This window comes from Meleagris gallopavo, chromosome 2, assembly GCF_000146605.3.
Source record: "Meleagris gallopavo isolate NT-WF06-2002-E0010 breed Aviagen turkey brand Nicholas breeding stock chromosome 2, Turkey_5.1, whole genome shotgun sequence".
NCBI lineage: Eukaryota > Metazoa > Chordata > Aves > Galliformes > Phasianidae > Meleagris > Meleagris gallopavo.
In genome coordinates this window covers 7,435,612-7,457,520 of record NC_015012.2, presented here as the reverse complement: position 1 = coordinate 7,457,520, position 21,909 = coordinate 7,435,612, and the positions used below count along the sequence as shown (strand labels likewise).

At 42.3% G+C, this 21,909-nt stretch overlaps 1 protein-coding gene across 2 annotated transcripts in view; it reads right to left on the bottom strand.

The window, feature by feature from the left end:
• Nucleotides 1–21,909, bottom strand: part of VPS54 (VPS54 subunit of GARP complex) — a 43,991-nt gene that overhangs the window by 6,709 nt on the left and 15,373 nt on the right. For both annotated transcript variants that reach the window (XM_003203692.4, XM_010706456.3), the window contains exons 7-18: nt 19,024–19,409; nt 15,638–15,764; nt 14,590–14,697; nt 12,607–12,662; nt 10,844–10,940; nt 10,028–10,359; nt 8,162–8,291; nt 7,533–7,714; nt 6,664–6,776; nt 5,357–5,420; nt 3,741–3,846; nt 1,350–1,437 (exon numbers count right to left, since the gene is read on the bottom strand). In XM_003203692.4, coding sequence (XP_003203740.1) covers nt 1,350–1,437; nt 3,741–3,846; nt 5,357–5,420; nt 6,664–6,776; nt 7,533–7,714; nt 8,162–8,291; nt 10,028–10,359; nt 10,844–10,940; nt 12,607–12,662; nt 14,590–14,697; nt 15,638–15,764; nt 19,024–19,409 — 1,789 coding nt within the window. The remainder of the gene's footprint in view (nt 1–1,349; nt 1,438–3,740; nt 3,847–5,356; nt 5,421–6,663; nt 6,777–7,532; nt 7,715–8,161; nt 8,292–10,027; nt 10,360–10,843; nt 10,941–12,606; nt 12,663–14,589; nt 14,698–15,637; nt 15,765–19,023; nt 19,410–21,909) is intronic.

The following is a 21,909-nucleotide window of genomic DNA, read 5'->3' as shown; positions in this document are numbered from 1 at the left end:
ACCCAGCTGCGGTAACATACAGAATAAGGGACTAGTTTACAAGAGGCCTTAAGTGTCTACTTGGTATTTGGAGCTCTGAGCACACGCAGACATCACAGAGATCTCAGAAGACCTGACACAGCAGCTACCTAACCTCAGCAGCCACATTCCCAAGGCACCAATGTTTCTCCCCCATACGATGTACACAAACACACTGCCCTGCCAGCACCGAGCTGCCTGCAACCAACTCCTGCCTGAGTGCCCTCAGGGTTCCCAGCACTGAGCTACTCCTGAGCACACAGGGTCAGAGCCAGCAGCAGGACATGGTGGCTGCCGGCGTTGTCACTGTGCTGGCTGAGCCTGGAGCCTAAAATCTGGACCCAGCTTCTCTCTGCTCATTGTGCCTGCTGCAACAACTATGGCAGTGACCCTCCGGGGAGCCTCTGAATCCACCCTCCTCAAGCTGACCTCTTAGCTGGTAATCATTGCACCCTGAAATACAGGAACTGGAGGTTGAGGCACTTGCCTCAACCTATTGCCAAAGGCTCTTCATTTCAGGAAACAGTTTAAAACTTGGAGGAAGGGTTCCTTGAGTACAACCGTCAGGCTTTCCTGAAGCATGAAGCTGTGCATTTAGCTCTCCCTTGCTTCTGCAGCAGCTGGAGCAGCCCAGGCAGGTAACTTTGGGCTGTCAATTCAGCTGAATAACTGCACAACCTAAGGCTCAAATCTGAGTTTGGATTCAGCACACAAAGCCCTAATTTACCTGGCTGCATGGAGACACTCAACCACATAAAGACTTACTATTTGGTTCACAGCCACCCACAGAAATCACACTGTGTTTTACCTACGTGTGGTTACAAGCCACAGGAGCTGTCTGTGGACACACTGTTCCAAAACAGCACCACAGGGCAGACAGAATGGCACAGCTCAGCAAAACACAGGGGGAGGGTGTTGTCTGTCTGAGCCCTCTGCCTACACCACCCATCTGCAGACCCAAGCTCTACACAGCACACACACACGCCAAAGTCACCAATGGAAGAGTAACTGCAACTTCCCACAGTCAAAACATTTTTATGGCAAACCTGCCAGCCTGTTTGTTTCTCTCACCTAACACAGTGGAGCTTTATAGGCAAAGCATTCTGGCAGACAGCAAAGGGACTGGATGGATTTTCATGCACCTCTTGCACAGGCAGTTAGCTTTTGTACATGTTTTACCCTCCAATAAGCAAGGTTTTATCACCCTGTGTTCCACACAAAGTACCACAACACAAACACAGCTCATCCTTAACAAAAAAAAAAATCCACTAAACACTTTTTCAAATAGGTAGGAGTATAGCAATTGATGCCTTAAATACAGAAACACATACCTAAATTTTTTGTAGTGATTGTTTTCAATCCAACAACTTGTAATGCACCGGCTCCAAGCACCAGCTGGCAACTTCGAGAGTTGAAATACTATGAGACATAAAAAAGAAAAGATAATGAAAACATATGCTGACTGTGTATGCAGATGTATGCTCCCTTCATCAAAAGGAGAAATACTGTTATTAAAAATAGACTGTTACATAAAAAAAATCTAAGAGCTACAGTAGAAAGGACAAAGTAAAAGTGTAATACTGGAATGGAAAACATCAGAAGAATGAGTTTCTACCTCTGGCTCCACACCTTTCACACTGCTTACTGTACAGAAAAACTTGAAAGCATCAATCACTACTGCTGAGGAGGCTGAATTTGCATTACGTACACCACAGAACTTGGAAATCTAAGAAATGCCACACAGAAAATGTTAAGTCATGTCAAAAAGCAGGGGTAGAGCAACTTCAGGTATATTAGAAGACTTGTGACTTGATCTTCCTAATGTAGCTCCAAGAGAGAAATGTTATTAAGTAGACACAGGCCAATGGGCTCTCTGGGACACTAAGAGAGTTCTCCTTAGCATATTCTGTCTTAGGAATTTGGTTTCTTGGCTCAGCTCAAGACCCAAGTCACCCCAGACTGGGTTGCACGAAGCAGTAGAGATGGAAAAACCATTGCTGTTGTCCCTGACCCCTGCTCCAAAGAGACAGCAGGAATTCCAGGGCTCGCATTTGAACACAGCTATGCTGGTGGCATAGGACTGGAAATCAGGAGGCTAAGCCCACCAACAGCTGCCCCTTTTTCCTGTACCTGATGAAAGATTCACAAGTAATTGTGGCAAGGCTGTCCTCCTGCAGATTCTCTCTGCAACACAGAGCATTTCCTTCACACAGAGTTCCGTTTTTTTTGGGGGGGGGGGGAGGGGAGGAGGGGGCAATCACAATTCTGCTCCTAGATATGTTCTCAATAACATGAGAACAAAACCCAAAATTTCAACCTTCCCCGTGTAAAAATAGGAAACAATTTTTCTGTCTACTGCCTGAAGCTAGTGACGGAACTCAGGACTACAGAGGATGTAGTGTGAATGGAGCGGGGCCAGAAGAGCAACCCAGACCTAGTGCTAACAACAGAACCAGAGCCACGCGCGGTTCCTGATCTGTCAGTGGCATCACCTACTCTGCTCTCGGGTAGTGGTCAGGATGTGAAGCTGTTTGACATTCACTTCCTCTCTTCCTCCTGAAAAGCAGGACCTTTTCTTGTGCCTCCTGGTGGACTTTGGAAGTATGAGCCAAAGCCAGACATCCTACACAGCCTCAGCCCTCTGAGGTATTTAGCTTAGGTTAGAGCAACACCTCCTCCTTGTGACTGTTTGGAGGAAAGTATTTCTGCATTCCGGCACTGTGGCTGCAAACCTTCTCATCTGTGCCAGCTTGGCTCCAGTGATGATGACTGTGTTTCTGTTCACTCACAGGTGTCATTTCACTCTCATTACAGCCACAGCCCAAGTTTCATCATCCAGGAACCACTTCACAGCTTCCAGTCACTGAGTACTCTTGCTACCTTCAAAACCCGCTAGCTTTGACAGTTGTCAAATAAACAGCAGTGACCTGCAAGGGCACCTTTGAGTGGCCCTTATTTTGTCCAAAGCATAACGAAATGTGCTTTTGTTTTTGCTAGCTGTTCTTGTCACCTCTCTGATGGTCATCTCATTGCCACAGAGACAGGAACTACAACTAAACTGCACATGATGTTTGGGTACCAAGCAATAAAACACGAATCGTTTATCTTGAGCAATAACAAGAAATGGAAGGGAGAAAGAAGTAACACAGGTGCAAATGTGCTTAAGTCTGAGGCAGCTGCTGCTGTTCTGCCTGCCTGCACAAAGGTGCTGCAAGTCCTGTGTGAAGCAGCAGATTTAGTAAAAAAGAGGAACATCCCCATTCCCAGACTGACTGGATTCTTCTACTTGAACGGCATTTAAGAGGGAAGGTTTGTGGATGAACACAAATGATGACTACAGGAAGCATTCCTGTATCTTGTTATTCAGATAAGGATCACCAACAGAAGGATATTATTTAAAGGCCCATCTCCCTAGGTATGTTTCCATCTGTTTCAGCCCCCTTTATGTAAAATATACTTGCAGCCATGACAAAAACTAGAAGACGGGATTTCAAACCATCCCTGGTAAACAAGAAGAACAGCAGCCTTCTGGACACAGCAAATTGCACCTTCAGTGCCCTTACCTTAAAGGCCTACCTCATGGCACAGTAACAAACGCAATCGTTTCTAGCTCATTTGCATCATTTTCATCAAGTTGTAAAAGCACGTGAAGCATTAGAGGAAGACATGTTCAGTGCCCTGAATACTCTTATCTGGCACAGACAGCACATTTGGACTCATACCTTCAGTAAATCAGACAGGCGGGTGAGCATGTCAGTGGTGATGGAAGGAATGTTATCCACGCACTGGCAGTACTCCAGGATTATTCTTATTAACAGCAATACTGTCCTACAAGAGAGGAAACAGCCAAATACGTTATCTCTGTGCACAGAGGATGTCAAAAAACAACAAGCAGGCCAGTCATACTGACAGAAAGCCACCTAATGCTGGAGATTATAGTTTTGAATATGCTCCTTAACTGATCTGAAGTACAGGTGGAACACACACACAAAAAAATATATATAAAGAATACCTGTTTCAGGGGGAAATGTGTAGAAAAAGTAGTTGACATATAGGTAAGAAAGCCTCTGGTGTTCATTAGCATAACTTTTTCATCTCCAGAAATAATTACTGTGGAACTAGAAGTCTCCACGCAGATGTCATCTGGGGAAAATCTAAAGCTCCTCTCCTATATATTGTTTAATTGGCCAACTCTGAGCAAGTACAAAAAAAATATAGCCTATAGAAAACAATAACCACTGAAAAGGGTGCAGTGGGTACTGCGGAGTCAAAAAGAGATCAATCGCTTCAAATAAGCATCTGGAGAATCCTGGGGGAACACCTAGGCTTTTTTTGGTGAATGCATTTGATTAAATACAGTGAAACTGTACGTAACAGTGTGCAGAACAGCATTCTGCACCAATGTGAATTCACAGAGCTAAAAATAAAGTTTCACATTAGCAGAGATTAACTATCAAATACACAGTCTAGTGAGCAAACTTCATCCTTTGAAGCACGTTCAAACACTCCTACTTGACCTGAAATTCTCTTTTGCCAGCAGGCTGGCACTGAAGTTCTGAGCCACCAGCTTCTGTTTCTAATTGAACAATGGCACATCATCACAAAGCAACGCACGAAACGAGAGCTGGTCAAAGACTTTATGTAGATCAGTACTTTTCCATTTAAATTTGGGGTAAATTATGTTAGGACTCTGGAAAGTGAGATCTTCCAGGTTTTACTCCCTTCTAAAAAAAAACAACAAAACAAAACACAAATACTCCCAGGCATATTTAACACCTAAGCCTCTCTGTTGTTGGAAACACAGAATGCTTCTGAATGAAGGAAATATGGGAGTGCCACTGTATTTTAAAATATCATTGATACAGCCAGCTGCAAGAAAGTACTTTCAAACCCAAAGCAATCAGGCTACAAAGAAATATGGATTGCAGCTTCTGAGATAGAATAAAAAAAATAGAAGATAAGGCTAAGTAAAATAAGGAATCAATCAGTACAGGACTTGTGTATTTTGCCAGAGACAACCTATATTGTGAGAAATAAAAACAACATGCTATAACAATAAATCTATATTTTCATGAACAAGTGTTTTCATGAGAAAATTGCAAAAATCAAATGAAATTGTAAATTTCAGTCCAGTCTTTCAGAGAAAAAACAGTATTTTAATAATACAGAAGAGCTTGTGATGCTTTAAAACTGTTCAGGAACTAAAAGGAAACTAATCTGTATAAAGAAAGGTTTTCTTTCTATTTAAACAAGATTGCTAGAGCTATTAGTATTCATCACAGTTCTACCCCAAAACACTTGCCAACTAACCCACTGTAAAGGGAAAAGTGCCTCTTACCCAACTGTTGCATATTTTTGTCCTTCAACAATAAGGAATTCAGTTGGCTTCCTTTCTTCAGCACCTAAACATTTTAGCAATAAAGGAAAAGGATGAGTTGACCTAAGAATTAGTATAAAAAAATGCTAGTTTCTAGAAATCAGGCATTTCCTTGCTCAAGTTTGAAACCAGTGAATCAATCTTCGGAATACTGATCCATTTTAAAAACTGTGTCACTCATTACAATTAATAAGCAACCTCACTGGTCGTATCTATTGGAATACAGATGGGATTTTACATCAAAAATCCTCCAAAGTCATTACTGATTTAGAAACTTCAAATACAACATGTTAGAAACACAAGAAAAAAAAGCAGAAAAAGCTACGAGGTTTTCTACTGTAGATTCTCCAGTGATCTGCTATGTATATTAATATTTTACCTTCAAACCACTTTTTCCCTCAGGCTTCACAGCAGAAGCTCTTACTGATGCAGTGCTTCATGCTAAATTCGACGCTCTCAGTTTCCTATCTTCTTCAAGAAAGCTGCAAGAGCTGCTTTAGGAGGAATGGCTGACAAGCACTGGAGCAGTGTTCCACAATTCGTGTATTGCCTAGTACCTTCTATCCCTTCTGCACTCCTTTTGAGGGGCAGACAGGGCTTCTGCACCATGACATAACTGTATTCTCACACTGCCATTTTCTTTCCCCTCTGGGTATGCTTTCTTTCCATTCCAACTGTTCACAGACATTTATCACTGCAATATGAGATGAGAATCCCCACGAGATAAGAACACATTATGCATCCCATACTGCATGTGGGGAAACAAAGCACAAGGAGAAAAAAGTGACTTGTCTGAGGTCAAACAAGGTTTCTGTGACGGGGTAAATAATTGAACGTACATAAGTTTTCACTTCCATGAGCAGCCATACAGAATGCTGTCTTTCATTTGAACAACTGGCAGATGAAGCAGTGGAAAGGTGCAAAGCACTTCATAACACAAAGGGACCTGAACACATGCACATGCTCCTTGTTCCCTCGCAACACTTCAGTGAAAGAGTAAATTTATGCACGGACTGTAAGCCTTTACACTGGGAATACTATTGGGAACATAGCTCCCTTCCTGTGCTAACACTTAAGTGGGTATTCAAATGGGAAAAAAAGCAAACTTTTAAAGTCAGCCCAAGTTTCAACGCTGCCAGTTTCCTTCCTTCTGATGTCCCAATCGTGATACAGAAAAAAGCACAGAGCAGAATACATCCATCAGCATTCAGCAGCACCATCTGCAGATCACAAGTTTAGATTCTGCTAATGGTAGAACTGCAAGATACCTGTTGGTTTTTTTTCAGGGAGAGAAATTCTGCCATCTGACACAGAATCAACAAGATCCTGAAACTCGGCAGGAACTTCAGCTTGCTTCCAGCGCTCGTTGTCCAAGAGTAGGCTTAAGTTACAAAGACAAAAGAAAGGAGGATGAGAAAACAAAATACCTTGTCTGGACACTTCCCTTGCCTATAGTGCTGCTGAATCAAACCTACAGGAATATAAAGAGAGCCAGTGACCCAAAACGTTACATCATCAATCCTTGTTAGAAAGAGGTGCCCAATGCTTAGTAGTAGCAAATCAGAAAAACACCCTTTTGGCCTACAGATCTTACAGTCTGTTCATTCAAACTATCACAGAGTACAGACGATCCCAGTAAGGAATAAAAGTCCTTACAAGATCAATGCCATTGAAACAACATGGAAATACTGGAACTTTAATACTTTTGATGAATGAGAACAAAAGGACTTTGTATGTGTTACTGGGAAGACTGTTTCCCAGTATGGGTTGGATTTTTGTGGTGTGGGGGTTGTTTTTTTCCTTGTTTTTTCTTGGAGATTCTTCCCTTCCCAACTAACTCCTGAGATAGAGCAACCCATCCTCCAACATCACTTTTGAGTTCTTCTGGTAGCTTCAAGCTGTCCTAACTTGCTTAACCATAGAACAATCCAGTTTAAAGAAATCGTACTGAAAATTGTAAAAGCCTAAAACAATTGAAAATAATTGTGCTTTAAATGGCTGTCCAGCCTGACCCTAAGTATAACGAAGTTATGAGTAATCAGGCAATGAAAATTTGTGTTTTCATATGTGTTTTCCTGGTGTAGAATTGATAAAAATTCTGCATGTAATAACATGAAGGTCTTCCACACAGAGATACCTTAGCTTTGTCTTCCTCTCCTCATGGAACCTATTCACAAATTTATTGGCTTGACTTTGAAGTGCTCCTCGCAAGGACATACTTTTTCTGCCACAGATCTGCTCAGTATCTAAGATAAATCCTTCCATCAAGCGAGAAAGAGCGACAAACTCATTGGAATTCAGCTTTTCTAGGAAGCCACCCTGTATGCAAAGAAACCCATTTAAGGAGACATAACACCACAAAAATTCAGAGAAGACAAGAATCAACTAGTCAGCACATCTGAGGGCTAGAAGTATTTTAAAGGCACATTCTTTTATCCTATATGGGACAGAGTAGGGAGACTGCAGTATAAACAGCTGTCTTGTCATAGATTATGCATTCTCTTCATGGAACTTCAAAGACAACAAGTCAGAATGTTAAAAAGAAAAAGTAATGTGAGTTTCACTACTTTTCTTTACAACAACGTGACACATTAAAGCTTGGGTGCTCTGGGCAGTAATTAACATCAAGTGACTGTGACCGTGGAAATAATTACTTAATACCAATTGAGAAAGTGATCTCAGGAGTCTGACTCATGAAGCCAGTAACTTGTAGTAACATCTCATTGAGGATGAAACTCCACCAGCAGCCTAATCCAAGCTCCTTACCTTTGCTCTTGCCATGAGGAACTTGACCGAACGATCATGGCAGATATCAGAAGCATTATACAACAACTCTTGAATGTTATTTGCCAGCCTGCCCAGTTCCAGTTCAGTCAACTTCATGTCATCGCTGATCCTACAAATGACAGAACCATTTGCTTGAGCATCAATTCACAGAAAACAGTGTTTCTGCTCACAATTCCAAGGAAGAAAGAGCTTTGCAGCAGCTGTCATAGTCAGTTAGTTACCAAAGCCACTCTGTACAGATGGGACCATCTAAACTGCTGTCAATGCCACGTCAATCCCTGTGACAAGCAAGCATGAAACCAAACTGTCCTTATATTTTAGTATCTTAATTACTATTACTTAAGGAAGAAACCACACAACCATTACTAATACAATAAATATTGATGTTTATTGACCTAAACATCACCTAGCTCCCATAACATTTGAGCATCACAAATGTATGATGGACAAACACAGTATTTTAGTTCCAATGCAGGTGTAAGATCTACCATAAATACTCTGTGCTCTCATGACTGTAGTTTATCAGCCATCATTCTGCTACTTTTTACCCTTCAGTCTCCTAAGCCTTGCCTTTTAAAAATAACTTTGTGGCTTGTCCTGTGAAGCAAGCACATAAGCACAGCTCTGCCATTCACCTAAGCAGCTAAGATAACAATCTTCTGGTCTAGCCTGGCCGCTAGTGCTGACAGCATGAGATGAGGGAGAAAACCTGGGACACAACAGCACATCATCTGGGCTAGCAGCACCCTGATTGTATAATGAATTACCCTTCTCCAAACATGGAGTAGAGGTACAAAGATAAACAAAGAAGGGGTGAAGCAAGTCCATTTCTGAACAAAGTTTCACAATCAGCCTTTTGCTTCTTGAGAACTCCATCTGTGTGGTTTATTTTTAGCTAACCTCTCCAGACTGGCTGGGATCCTGCTCCCTCCTCCTTCCTCTCTCCTCACTGTAACCCCATGAACTCATCTCCACATTGCATTTTTCTCCCAGCATAGGATGAGTGTTGGGACATGCAATAGCCTGAATCTGCTTCAGTTGCAACAGATTTTATTTCAATTCATTGTGATTTGGAGGAGGAAGGTCCTCAACAAAAGTGACGCACAGGGATAAACACGTGAGTACCAACCAGCAGGAGTGAGCAGGCAGCTTGCTGCCTCACCCTGCTGAAAGACAGAAGATATGGTATTTCAGTTCTGCTTCATAAAACTATATCCAGACATTCTGGGTTTTGAAGTGGCTCACAGCTGAACCCCACACATTCTTTCAAAAAAGGTAGCTGATGACAGCCATAAATAAGAAATGCACAGGACTTTGTCAAGAATATTACAGCTGTGCAGTCAAGCTGCCTATGTTACCCAAGTCTTGAAGTGTACAAGTTGACCACGAGCAGTAGATTTTCTCTAGAATTCATCAAGATGTATGCCATGAAATCATCTTTAAAAGAGAATAGAAAAAGTAGCCACAGTGAATGTGTGCAGGGAACAGAGATGCCTCAGTCAACTAAGGCCAAGACAAGTGATCAGTCTTCTTTCATGTAGAGTAGACTTCCATCTCCCCTGCTCTCTACAGAAGCAGGGTCCCCAGCAGAGCAGACAGGAGAAGGGAATCTTTTCTATACGAAAAAATCATCAGTCCTTGTACCACTATAGATAGAGAGGTGAAAACAAAGCTAACCAAACAAATTTGAGTAGGAACAGTGGCAGTCTATAGGGCTGATGGTGGTGGAGAGCCACTTCATTTACCTAGAAAAGCACACTCCTCCAATGTAACTTTTGTAGCACACAACCCCCATCTCCCAACACCCTGTTCCTGACAGCTGAGGCAGCTATTGCATGTACTCACATCATCTCCACTCCCGGAGTAACAGACGACGTTGGCTCTTTGCTGGACGAAGAGTCTGTAGTGCACTCTGGTTCAGAGACTGAATCACTGCTACAGGGCTCGCTGTTGGGAGAAGTGTTTCTCTGAGAGGTAGTGTCAGCTGCTACAAGTGGGAGGTCCCCCTCGCCGAAGGCGTCGCTTATAAACATGCCTTCGTGAGTCAGGTAAGCCACTTCTGTGTCCAAGGGACTGTCTTTCACAGAGTTCTTTTGCAAGGTGTCCTCCAGGTCTCTGGTTCTTTGGTTCTTGTCTAGAACCAAGAGAACCACGCTACGGATAGTATTTAACGTTGCCTAGAATCAAATATAACTTTTATTACAAAAAAAGACCCAAAACCCCGTACCATATGCCTGCACTGAGAAAAGATTTTCTTTTACCCACAAAAATCTGACTAAATCCTGGCTTTATTTCCTACTGTGCAATTAGCATTCAAAGGCAGACCCATCGTCTTTGATGGTAACCTATATCAGATGTTTCTAAGAACAGTGAAAGAAACCTCATTTGGAGCAATCTAACACATACAAAAGTCCTGTCCTAATCCCCAGCAGCCCGAAATGGATGTAATCAGGCTACAAGAGGTATTATCTCCTTCCCAGTGCTCTCTTTGTTAGCACTAATCATTTTTAGCCTGGATGGTGATATTCACATATCCCTCTTTCAATCAAGTTCGAATTCTATAATCAAAAGGAACACCTAAAAACTTCAAATGAAAAGTAACTTCATTCTATTTCGTGTCTGAACCAGCTACGTGAAAATCTTGGCAAATTAATGCCTTACCTTTATTCTCTTGAGGAAGATAGTAAACTTAGAAAAAATATCCTTCAATAAATCAAACCACTGAGGAAAATTCATCATTCTTATCTGGTCTGCAAGCCTAAAAGAAAGAGCAGTATTTGGTAAACAGCAAGTATTTATTAACCACGCTGATGACTGGCATATCAAGAACAAAAGCAAGCTCTAAATGGAATTGTAATTGTAAGGAAAACTGTGTAGGCTTATCTAGCAAGACAACAGCCATCGTCTGAAAAACTGCCCTAACAGTGTATGCAAGTGGAATGGAGAAGGAGGCATAGAAAGACAGATCATGCTAGAAAAACAAAAGCCTCACTTAAGCTTTTCTACGGCTCTTTTCCCAGAAATAAGTGTGTGTTACCATAAAGGGGAAGATGGGGAGTTAATAACATTTTTACAAAAATGAGAAAACAAGAAAAAACAAAAATACTTTGCAAGTATTGCAACAGCTGTGTTATTAATTTCATTTTGCCGCATTGCACTGAGATCACTTTTATTGAAGTCAGCTCTTTGTAGCAGAGGGCAGAAAATTCATTGACTGAATATAAGTTATACCCTGTAACAAAGAGTTAGGATCCAACTGCAGAATGGTAAACACTGAAAATGGTGAACAAATAAATCTTCAAAGTTTAAAAGCGATGCAGTGCCCAGTCTCTCAGTTTCAGCACAAACACCATGCAGATTCTGCTGTTCGCTTTGCATTTTCAACCGCTCTGGCTTTACTGTCTCAGGGTAGCCCTTTGCTGATCCAAACGAGTCACGGAGCTGCAGGAAAACAGAGGCCGGTGGGGCCCTCTGGAGCTGGAACCTCTGAAGATCCCACATCCAACCTCCGCTTTCTCTTGTGCCTGTTGTGCCTGCTGCCCCTTACCCTTCCCCTGCACACCTCCACAAAGAGCCTGGCTCTGTCTCCAGCTCTGCCCTATCCCTCCCATGGTGCAGCTGCAGGCACCTCACCCCTCAGCTTACCACTCCCCAGGATTGCCCAGCTCCTTCAGCCATTAAATCTCAATGCCTTTCTTGCACTGGGGAGTCCGAAGCTAAGCACAAGAACTAGATGCAGCCTCAAAACAGAGGAGAAAGATTATTTTCCTCGACTTCCTAGCTATACTAATACAGCCCAAGCTGCAGCTGCAAGGACACTCCATGTCCACGGCCAACCTTTCACCTACCAGGACCCCCAACTCCTGCCATACAAAGCTGCTCCAAGTCAGCTGGCCTCTGCCTCTCATCTTGCGAGGGGCTGCCCCCCTCCTGGCTGCAGGACGTGGCGTTTGCCTCCGCTGGGCTTTGTGAGGTTCCTCCTGCCGGCCATTTCTTAACTGCTGGCACTGTCTCATCTCTGCCCAGGCAGCTCCTTTCTCACTCACATGCAATGTACTGAAACTACCAACACATTTTAACACAAACAGGGAACACCTTCACGTAGTTAAGAATTGTATGCCTAGGCACAGTAGTTCAGGCTGCATGCAGGGAGGTTCAGAGAGAATTTTTAATGTTTATTTCAAAAGTAAGTTAAATTTAAAGGAATGATTTCTAACATTAGAGACTGAATGAGAAGAGGAACATATGCAGTTTTTCATAGAGGTGGACAGGAGCAGAGGCTGAAGGTGAAACAAAAGGAGAATCCTTGATTATATGGAAATTGATATAAAATTAGAATGGTTAATTTATCTGTGCTAAAAGCATCCATCTCCTATCCCCCACCCCCCATTAAAGAAAAACAACATAACTAGCTGTATACTTACTTAACAACCACTTCTGTATCTATTTCTTCTATCTGCGATACCGTATTAATCACACACTGTCAAATTTAAAGGGGAAAAACAACAACAAAAAAAGATCTTAGCTTCTTTCTAACTGCTGCTGTGTTTCATAGCATGCACAGTAATCCTCATATTAAATAAGAAAAAAAAAAACAAAGCAAAGGCATATTTGTATCATTTGATAACTTTTTTTCCTCTAAGGAATAAAACCAAACCAAGACATCCCCCCCAGACAGCTGGCTGCAAAATACCAGGGGGCTCTGTTCCTAGATTTCTTCATGCTTACTGCTACGCTGCAGCCTTTCCTCAAAGGACTCTGAGATACCACTTTCAGCCAGTGCATATGGAACTGGCCAGCTTCTTCGGGTCTCCAGAATAATGGATTTTTGCTCCAAATGCATCTTTTGTCTTACAGTCATTTGTTCACCCATCTCATTTCACACAACTCTCTGTTGTGCCCATGGTATAGACTGACTCCATTTAGACTGCAGCAGGGTTTTTCCTGCAGGCATCAGTCAATAACCTGATGAAAGGAGTCAGCAGCACATGGACTCATCTTGCCTTCAAATGAACAGAGCCCGAGTGGTGACTGACTGTTGGCAGCCATCTCAAGCTACATGGATTTTTACTTGCATTTTGAATAATGGTGCTCAGTACAGAAGCTTCTTAAAAACACACTTTGCTCTTGAACTAAGCAGTGCTCAGTGCTTACAAACCTCTGCTCTTCCACCTGTCTGCCAACAAGGAGCTACTGAAGTACTAACCAGAACAGGCCAGCAATGCGCTTTAACAGCAAATACATTTGGGACACAGGAGTGAAATGGCTTCTTCTGTTAAGGAGAAATATCTTTGTAAGTTCAGAGTAGATGATCTGCAGAGGTTCTCCTCCCAACACCTATCATCCTGTGACAACAGGACTCTGATCGTGTCCATTTTCCTTATTTAACAGGAAGTTACACTGAAAATTGGAAATCCCTTCCAGTACTTGAAGGGAGCATATAAACAAGAGAGGGAACAACTATTTACATGGGCTGACAGTGATAGGACAAGGGGGAATGGTTTTATAAACTGAGACAGGGGAGGTTTAGGTTAGATATTAGGAGAAAGTTTTTCACACAGAGGGTGGTGATGCACTGGAACAGGTTGTCCAAGGAGGTTGTGGATGCCCCATCCCTGGAGGCATTCAAGGCCAGGCTGGATGTGGCTCTGGGCAGCCTGGTCTGGTGGCTGGCGACCCTGCACACAGCAGGGGGTTGGAACCAGATGATCACTATGGTCCTTTTCAACCCGGGCCATTCTATAATTCTATGATGAAATTGATTAAACTTGGGTCTATCATTGAGCAGAGGTGTCACCTGAGAAATCACAACATAAAGGACAAATATTTCTAGAAGATTGGGAAAAATAATTTATGACCGCAAGCAAGCTAGAAAACAGTGTTACTTGTCTGTTATCTGACTAAGCAGAACTCAAAGGAAAAAAATCTCCTTGTGACTTTTTATATAGGTAACTGAAAAAACAATGGAGACTGATGCACAGATAACAGCTTTATCCTGGTCTTACTCATTCATGCACGCTGTGCTTTTAGGTCTAGGCCCAGAACAGCTATGTACAGAAGGGGCAGGCCCTTATTTTGGGGGCTTATGACAAACTATACCATTTGGGAAAGCTGTGTGCTAAAAGATAAAACATACAAAGCTAAAGTCAGTGGATTCAGAACAGTGGTAATCACACAGAGAAAGCTGTGTTCTTCTGCCATTCTCGGGCAGCCTACTCCTTGCAGAAAGTCTTCCCTGCAAACAGACCTGTGTGCTTCAGGAGGCCCTTAGTAGTTGTAGGCTCCCTAAACACGAGACCATCAGCCAGCAAAAAACTTCAGAGCAGTTCTTACCCACTTCAACAGACAAAAACATTTTTAAGAGGTCGAGGCAACCTTGTCAGATAAGTCAAAAACTTTGGGCTTACCTGTTTTATTATGTTCTTTGCAGTAATAATCATTTCATCTCCATATATTTCATAAAAATTTAGCTTCCTTTGCTTTAAAAGTCCAAATACTAGTGACACAAGTCTCTCCTGTCAAGAAAGAGAAATACACTAAAAATATCAAGGGGAGGACAAGAAACTGTGCAGTAACAAGATGGAGTTCATGAATCAAACACAGAGGACAGAATTTACACCAGTCCAGTGCCTCGAGACTAACGCCATGACTGAGCAGTACTAAGCTTCCTGTGGTAATGCCAGCTAAAGGAGCCCCTTCCTCCCAGCCTCTTTCATTCCTGTTCCTCAGCTGTGCTCATCCAATTGTGCTTACAAACATTTCCTAAGCTTAACATTTCCTTGCCCAGAGCAAGAATGGCACTGAAGACAACTGCACCAGCATAAGTGAGAAGTGACACGCTGCTGCATGGAGGTGGGAAAAAATGGTAGGGCAGAAATGGGAGTATTTCAACACGACTGCCATTCACCATGTCACAAAATCCACCCGTTATACAGGACTAAACAGTTCACAGGAGCTAGAAATTACTGCAGAACAGTGCAAGCACTCCAAAGCCATTACAATAGCTTCATTTTCAAGATCTTCAAAGGAATACACCCTGCAAATGAAGCATGCATTCAGGGCAGTCATATGCTTGATATAAGCACCCATGAGTGCACAGGGAGACAGAAGAACAGCACAACCCTCACCACAAAAGTGAATTTTTATGGCCAAGCAGCTATAAAGGTTCATGTTCTTTTCCACCTGTGTGCTGAAGTTCATCAAGTGCCCAAAAACTTAATATGCATTTAAAAGAGCAGCAACCATATTTAAAAAATAAAGTAGTACTGGATCATGTTTCCATAAGGTTAGTTACAATTATTTAATTAGACCAAGTACAGAAAGGTGTGGGGGGAATTTAGATGAGAAATTACATAAAATCTCAATGTTGCTACTGAATCAATTAGTCGGTGCTAATTAAGGATGTTGCAGATGCAGACATAGTCGTCAGACAGTTTATTTCAATAAGAGACATACCTCTTCTAGAATTTGGCAATCATCTTCTAGGGGTCTATTTAAATCATTGCGAGCGTAAGTTGAGAACTCTGCAATCATCATTTTATCTATCAGCTTTTCCAGTTCACAGAGCTGTGAGCCAAGGTGCCTAAGGAAAACAGCCATTGAGATGTAAGCTAAATAATCAACCTGAAAATTAATCATTAGTTCACAGTTGAAGAAAATAACCACGCAGCAGGTAATTTCCATGCAATCATCAATGCTAGCTTAATGGGAGGCGTGAGTCGTTTGGTTCTTAGAGCAGCTGTAACCATGCATTTTTCAGAGGCAACATCATCTTGCAGTAAAAACATACAGACCTGAATACTAATGGCAGATTAAAAATGGAAACCAGACTTCTTTGGAAGGTGCTGAGTACCCTCTCTTCCCAGTGAAGTGAAGCAGAACCAAGAATATTCCATGTTTGCCTGTACCTAGTGCATCAGGTTCTTCCATTTCAAGTATTCAAACATCTGATACGGTCACAGGAGATTTACTCCACATGGCCGAGATACAGGGATAGCTTTACATGACAGAGTGGCTGTCAGAGAACACAGATGAATTTTCAAATTTGCCACTTTTATATCACTCTAACTTAATTTTTTTCCCTCCATATATTATAGACTTCAAACCACATTTTGCAGACTGTTTGCATACAAAGCCACAAGGCAGCTCCTCACATCAGAAATGTTGAGGTTTGAGCAGCTAGAGAGACTTGCAGTAAAATTCAAAGTTGGAATCTCAAAGGTGCAAACTCTCGTGCCTTTCCAGGTTCCACTGACAGCTACAGTCAGCAAGTATCTGTAGAAACCAGGCTGCTTAAAATAAACATTTTTTCCAATGAGAATGAAGAGAAGCTGCAGTGTTTTAGATAAACCCAGCTACAATGCAGGGAATTCCTGACTTTAAAGAGGCAGGTTGAAGCTGCATTGCTCACTGATGTTACTTTACTGCTGGCTTTTAGGTAAGCACAAAGATGCTCTTCGGTAAATTATTTGTGTAACTGTGATTAATGCCATTAAAACCCAATGGCATAACCTCAGAGGTATGGAAACATTCGACAAGAGTTGGACAGTTACAGCTGGACTACAATTTGTGGACAACAGGCCGGCCATGAGTCAGCAGTGTGCCCTTGTGGCCAAGAAGGCCAATGGTATCCTGGGGTGCATTAAAGAGTGTGGTCAGCGGGGTGAGGGAGGTGATTCCCTCCCCTCTGCTCTGCCCTGAGGTCACATCTGGAATACTGTGTCCACTTCTGGGCTCCACAGCTCAAAAAAGACAGGAGTGCAGCAGAGGGCCACAAAAATGATACAGGGCCTGGAACATCTCCTGTATGAAGAAAGGTTGAGAGACCTGAGGCTGTTCAGCCTGGGGAAAAGAAGACTGAGAGGGGATCTGACTAATGCTTAGTCATACCTAAAGGGAGGAAGGAGCCATATGGATGAGGCCAGGCCCTTCTCACTGGTGTGCAGAGATAGGACAAAGAGAAATGACCTAAAACTTGAACATAGGAAGTTCCGTACAAACGTGAAAGAACTTGCTCATGGTGAGGTGAAGGAACAAGCTGCCCAGAGAGGTTGTGGAGTCTCCTCTGGAAATACTCAAGACCTAGCTGGATGCCTACCTGTGCAACCTATCGTAGGGAACTGCTTTAGCAATATGACTCAGTTTATAGATATCCACCTTTTCACTGCACGTTACTTCTCTAGCTGTGCAATACACAGAGGTCACCGTAAGACGTGGAAGCAACCATGCTGAGGCTGTTAAATACAGCACAGCATCTCTGGTGGGGGTGAGTAGTGAAGTTACTTACCTTCCTGAATAGTTACCAGCCAAGGCAAAGGGGACATTTCCCACTCACATCACTACTTTTTAAATTTTTTTTTTTTTTTTTTAAAACCTCTACCAAACAACCAAGTAGGCACTGTTCACAGAAATCCCTTTTTTACAGGCCTGCAAATACGTTCCACACCTGACTACGATTTCAAAACGACAGCACAGTCTTGGAGCACCACGTATACTCTCTGCTGACACTGCACATAACACAGGTTGCTCAATTGCAAAACAAAATGAATTCTGATCGAGGTTACAGGTTAGCAGAAGTACACTCAGTATCAGCAATGTAAGTACAAACATGACTCAACTGGATTCATTAGCCTTTAAAAAATAGTTTTGTTTTGCTTTTTTTGCCAGATTATTTTTTCTGAGTTCTCTTCTACTTAAAATTTGGTTCTTTTTCTGAACCAGCCAGAATGACTGCTACAGGAGGTGCTTGTCAGCACAGAATATCCATGGTACAGTTGTGGAGCAATAACCACGTTTTTATTACAAAACTAGAAACCTGGGTTGCAGGAACCATGCGACCTCAAAACCAAATTAAACAGTAACTCAGCTAAGCAGACAGCTCCCCAGCTTGCCAATACAAGTCTTAGAGCCTATTTAACATACTCCTGCCAACACCACAGTGGTTGCTCTGCACGTGACACTTTTGCAGCATACACAGCAGTCACGGTTGCTAACTTTGCATCCACTAAAAGGATTCTGATGTACTGCTACTCCTGCACATCACAGGTGACCCTGCCCAGTGCGGCACTACCTCCCACGTGAGCTGTAAATACCCAAACGCAGGTGAAAAAGCTATAGCAACAGAAATTCAAGCCTCAGCTTTTCACTGCTTCTTCCCATCCCAGCTCTAGCAGCTCACAGAACTGGATTTCTCAGCAGGATGAAGCAAGAGGGAGCACCCTCTGGCCACTCTTGGGAGCTTTTCCCAAGAGCAGACGCTGCTGAACATATCCTATCTAACAAGTTGTCTTCTGACCACTTTTTAAGCCATGGGGTTTGATAGCTTTGCACTGGCTTTTGCTCGCAAAGCTCCTTCCAGCACAAGGGCAGGCTGGAGGTTAGGACCTACTCAGCACATGGTACTTGAACATTCCTACCAGCATGTGTCAAGGTCTGTCAGTCAAGACAGGGATGAAGAATGGAGCTGTGCAGTAAGAGTTGGGGTGCTGTGTGTGTTAGGACTGCAGATCACAGCTTGGAAACCATCTCTCAGCTGTGAGCTACAAACCCTGCAAAATGAAGGTTCAGTAGCTGCTTGGGTGCTCATTCCTGCACTCCTAAACCACCTGGAGAACACCTGGAGACAAGAAAGGAGTATAAAGCATCTCAGTACTAAAAATATACCAGAACAAAATGCATCCAGCACATGCATTAGTCATGCTACCTATGCTATACTCAAATTTTATACTGTGTCTTTTGAGAATAAGGAAACATGGGTATATCTTCCCCCTTCAGCCAGCAGAATACACACTACACATTCAAGCTCTGCTCACATCTTAGTCAAATCCTTGATGGTTACCTACCGGAAACTGTGAATGCCTTGAAGTTCCTGCTGCAACACCTCCTGCGTTGTTGCTATCAAGTCCAAAGCTCCAACAAACTCAGAAGTAGACAGTAGCAACTGTACTGTGGGCTGCGTTTGGTGTACAGTAGCCATTAGCTTCAGTTTATTGTATGCTTTTATACAATTATTTCTGGTGAGCGACAGTCTTAAAACTCGAAGAGAGCCTTCACACATTACTTTATCAATTTTGGAGATTTTCTCTCTAAGTAATTTTACAGCCTGGGAGGTTTTCCTGAGGTAGTCCTGTAACTCATGCTGAGAGGTCATTGCATGAAAAAATGCTTCAGAGCGTAGAGAAATCTGATGAGCAATATTGACTTCCACAATGTCCAGATAATGGCTCAGCTGGAAAGAGGATGGAAGGAGAAATCAAAAGGCACAGTTACAGCACGACATGTTCATCACCATGCAAAATTATACATTGAGAGTACTGCTAAAATGTTTTATTGCATCATGGAAATTTTGCTAGCCATCAAAAATGCTACAGTATTCCATTAAACCCTCTGTCAGAGTAGCAAGAAAATAATCACCCGGTACAGCTTGTTCACTTCGTTCTAAATAAGCTCAAAATCACTTTGGGAAGGCTGACCCGATGCAAACCCCGCTTGAAAACGACAAGGCAAATAGTTTTTAAGTACCCAAGCTTTTGTACTGCATGGTCTGCACGCTGGCACCATTACAACACAGCCATTAACCTTGAGATGGCTCTCAGTACTAGCGTGCAAGTAAGAACAGCATACGTGTGCAAATATGCTATGTACTGAGAGGCATTTCAGTTGATAAAGATGCAGCACGACTGTGCTTGATGGAATTATTTTGGAATGGCTCTGTTCGGATAATAGATTGTAGCATCATCTTTGCAGAAAAATCCTCAGGAGATCTCTGGCTGCAGTTGCTTTTTGACAACCAGTTTGAGCTGCTGTTAAAGTTACTTGATGTGCACTGGTACTATGGGATTCCTAGAGACAAAATAGGCCTACATGTTTGGAACCTGACATTCAAAATCTTCACGTTGAACAAATGCAAATTCATTATGCTACCAGACCAATGGGTTGGCCTTATTATCTGAGCTCTAAAAGCTCTGTGTTCTGGCTCATGCTGAATATGCAAACTTAAAGGACTGAGGTATTAGAATGCTCATCTGAATGCTAATACTCAAATGACCTGGTTTCTAAGAGGTGCCAAGCACTCGAACCTCATGCTGGATTCCAAAAAGCCTATCCAGAGATGGAAAAAAGAAAGTCAGTTACACAGTTACTTTCATCCTGCATATTTTTAACAGTGGGGATTTATGTAGTATGCAAACATCTTTTTTGTAATATATCTAAAGCAAAAACATCTTCCACCAATCAGCTGTGGAGACACACCTAGCCCATAGGAGAAGCTGAGATGGACTGTGACAAAAGGATCAGGGAAAGGGTTATTATGATAATTTATATATATGATCTTTATATATATGATCTTTGCAACCAGATGCCCAAGGCCCCTTCACTATGCCAAGTGTTCCAGAACAAACAGAATAAAAATGGCAACACCTGCCTCAAAAATCTCACAGTCCCTACGTAGGGCAAGAAATAGAATGAGATAAGACAGACTAAATTTTCAGAGGGAAACCATTCAAGTACATAAGCAGTAAGAGCCTAAGTATGTGTGTTTATAGCAGGTTTTTCCAAAACCTGTTGAAAAATAGCACTGGGATCTAAAGTGAAAATTAGTGCACCAGGATAACTATCTACCTATCTGGCTGATGCAAGCAAACTTGATGCAGTTCAGAGCCTTTAAAAAGCAAAAACAAGAAGTGCGGGCCCAGTCCAGTAGAATGAAGCAGTGTAATATGGTTTCATGCATGTGGTTTGGAAGGCAACAGGACTTTTCATGCTAGTTAGGTATTTTTAATTATTCCTCTAAGAAAGCATGACTCACAGCTATCTACAGCCTCATCTCCACTCTGCTGCAACAGGGGCTCCGGGTCTCCTTCACTCCAAGTGCTGCTGAGCATCCATCCTGCTGCTGCCAGCCCCGCACCCAGACACTCCCCAAGTTTCAAGCTTGTGCCAGACACAGCTTTTCCATCTTTGCACAGCAATTGCCACGAGAAACTACAAAGTAGCAATCCCAGAGGCAACCTTTAGTATCGTGGACATGCAAGGAAGGAGCAAGCTACCTTGTAGCAGAGCCTGCCTGGTTCCTCTAGTCATGGAGGGAAGGGAGGAAGAATAACTCCTCGAGATTTGCAAACATCTCCCAAAGGATTTTGTATTATTTCTTTCCTAAGGCGCCTCTCTCTCTCTCTCTTTTTTTTTTAAATCTTAACTCCCAGAAGCTTTAGTAAATTAAACAGGAAGGAAAATCAAAGTTACAGCAGAATCCAAAATTATATTCATTTCCTATAGCTATTTATTTTCTACTCTGACTACATAACCCTAATGTCAAAAAAGCGTAAGACAGGACTTATGCTTCTGAGTGAAGCAGCTCTGCTTTCCTGCTCTCCAACACACCAAAGTCCTTTGTGAAATGCAAAAATGGATCAGTACAGATGACCTGATAACAAAAGGTAAGAGAAAACTCCTGACGTATAAAAGATCTGGATTTTGGATTTCTTTTAACATAGAAACCTTGAACCTGAAGTTTTCTTGAGATGCAAGAAAGCAGTTGTCTTCTATTGTATTCTAAAGCCTCTGTTGTTGCCTTCTCATGAAACTGCTCTTACTCCTTAACACCTCCTTGTCTCTGAAGTTGTCAGCGCATACCTGCTTCCTAAGTTTTAGCAATCAAAGAGCCAATTAATATGCTATATGCAGATTTTTTGCCAAGTTTTACAGATACACTTATTTAGAAGGGAAAG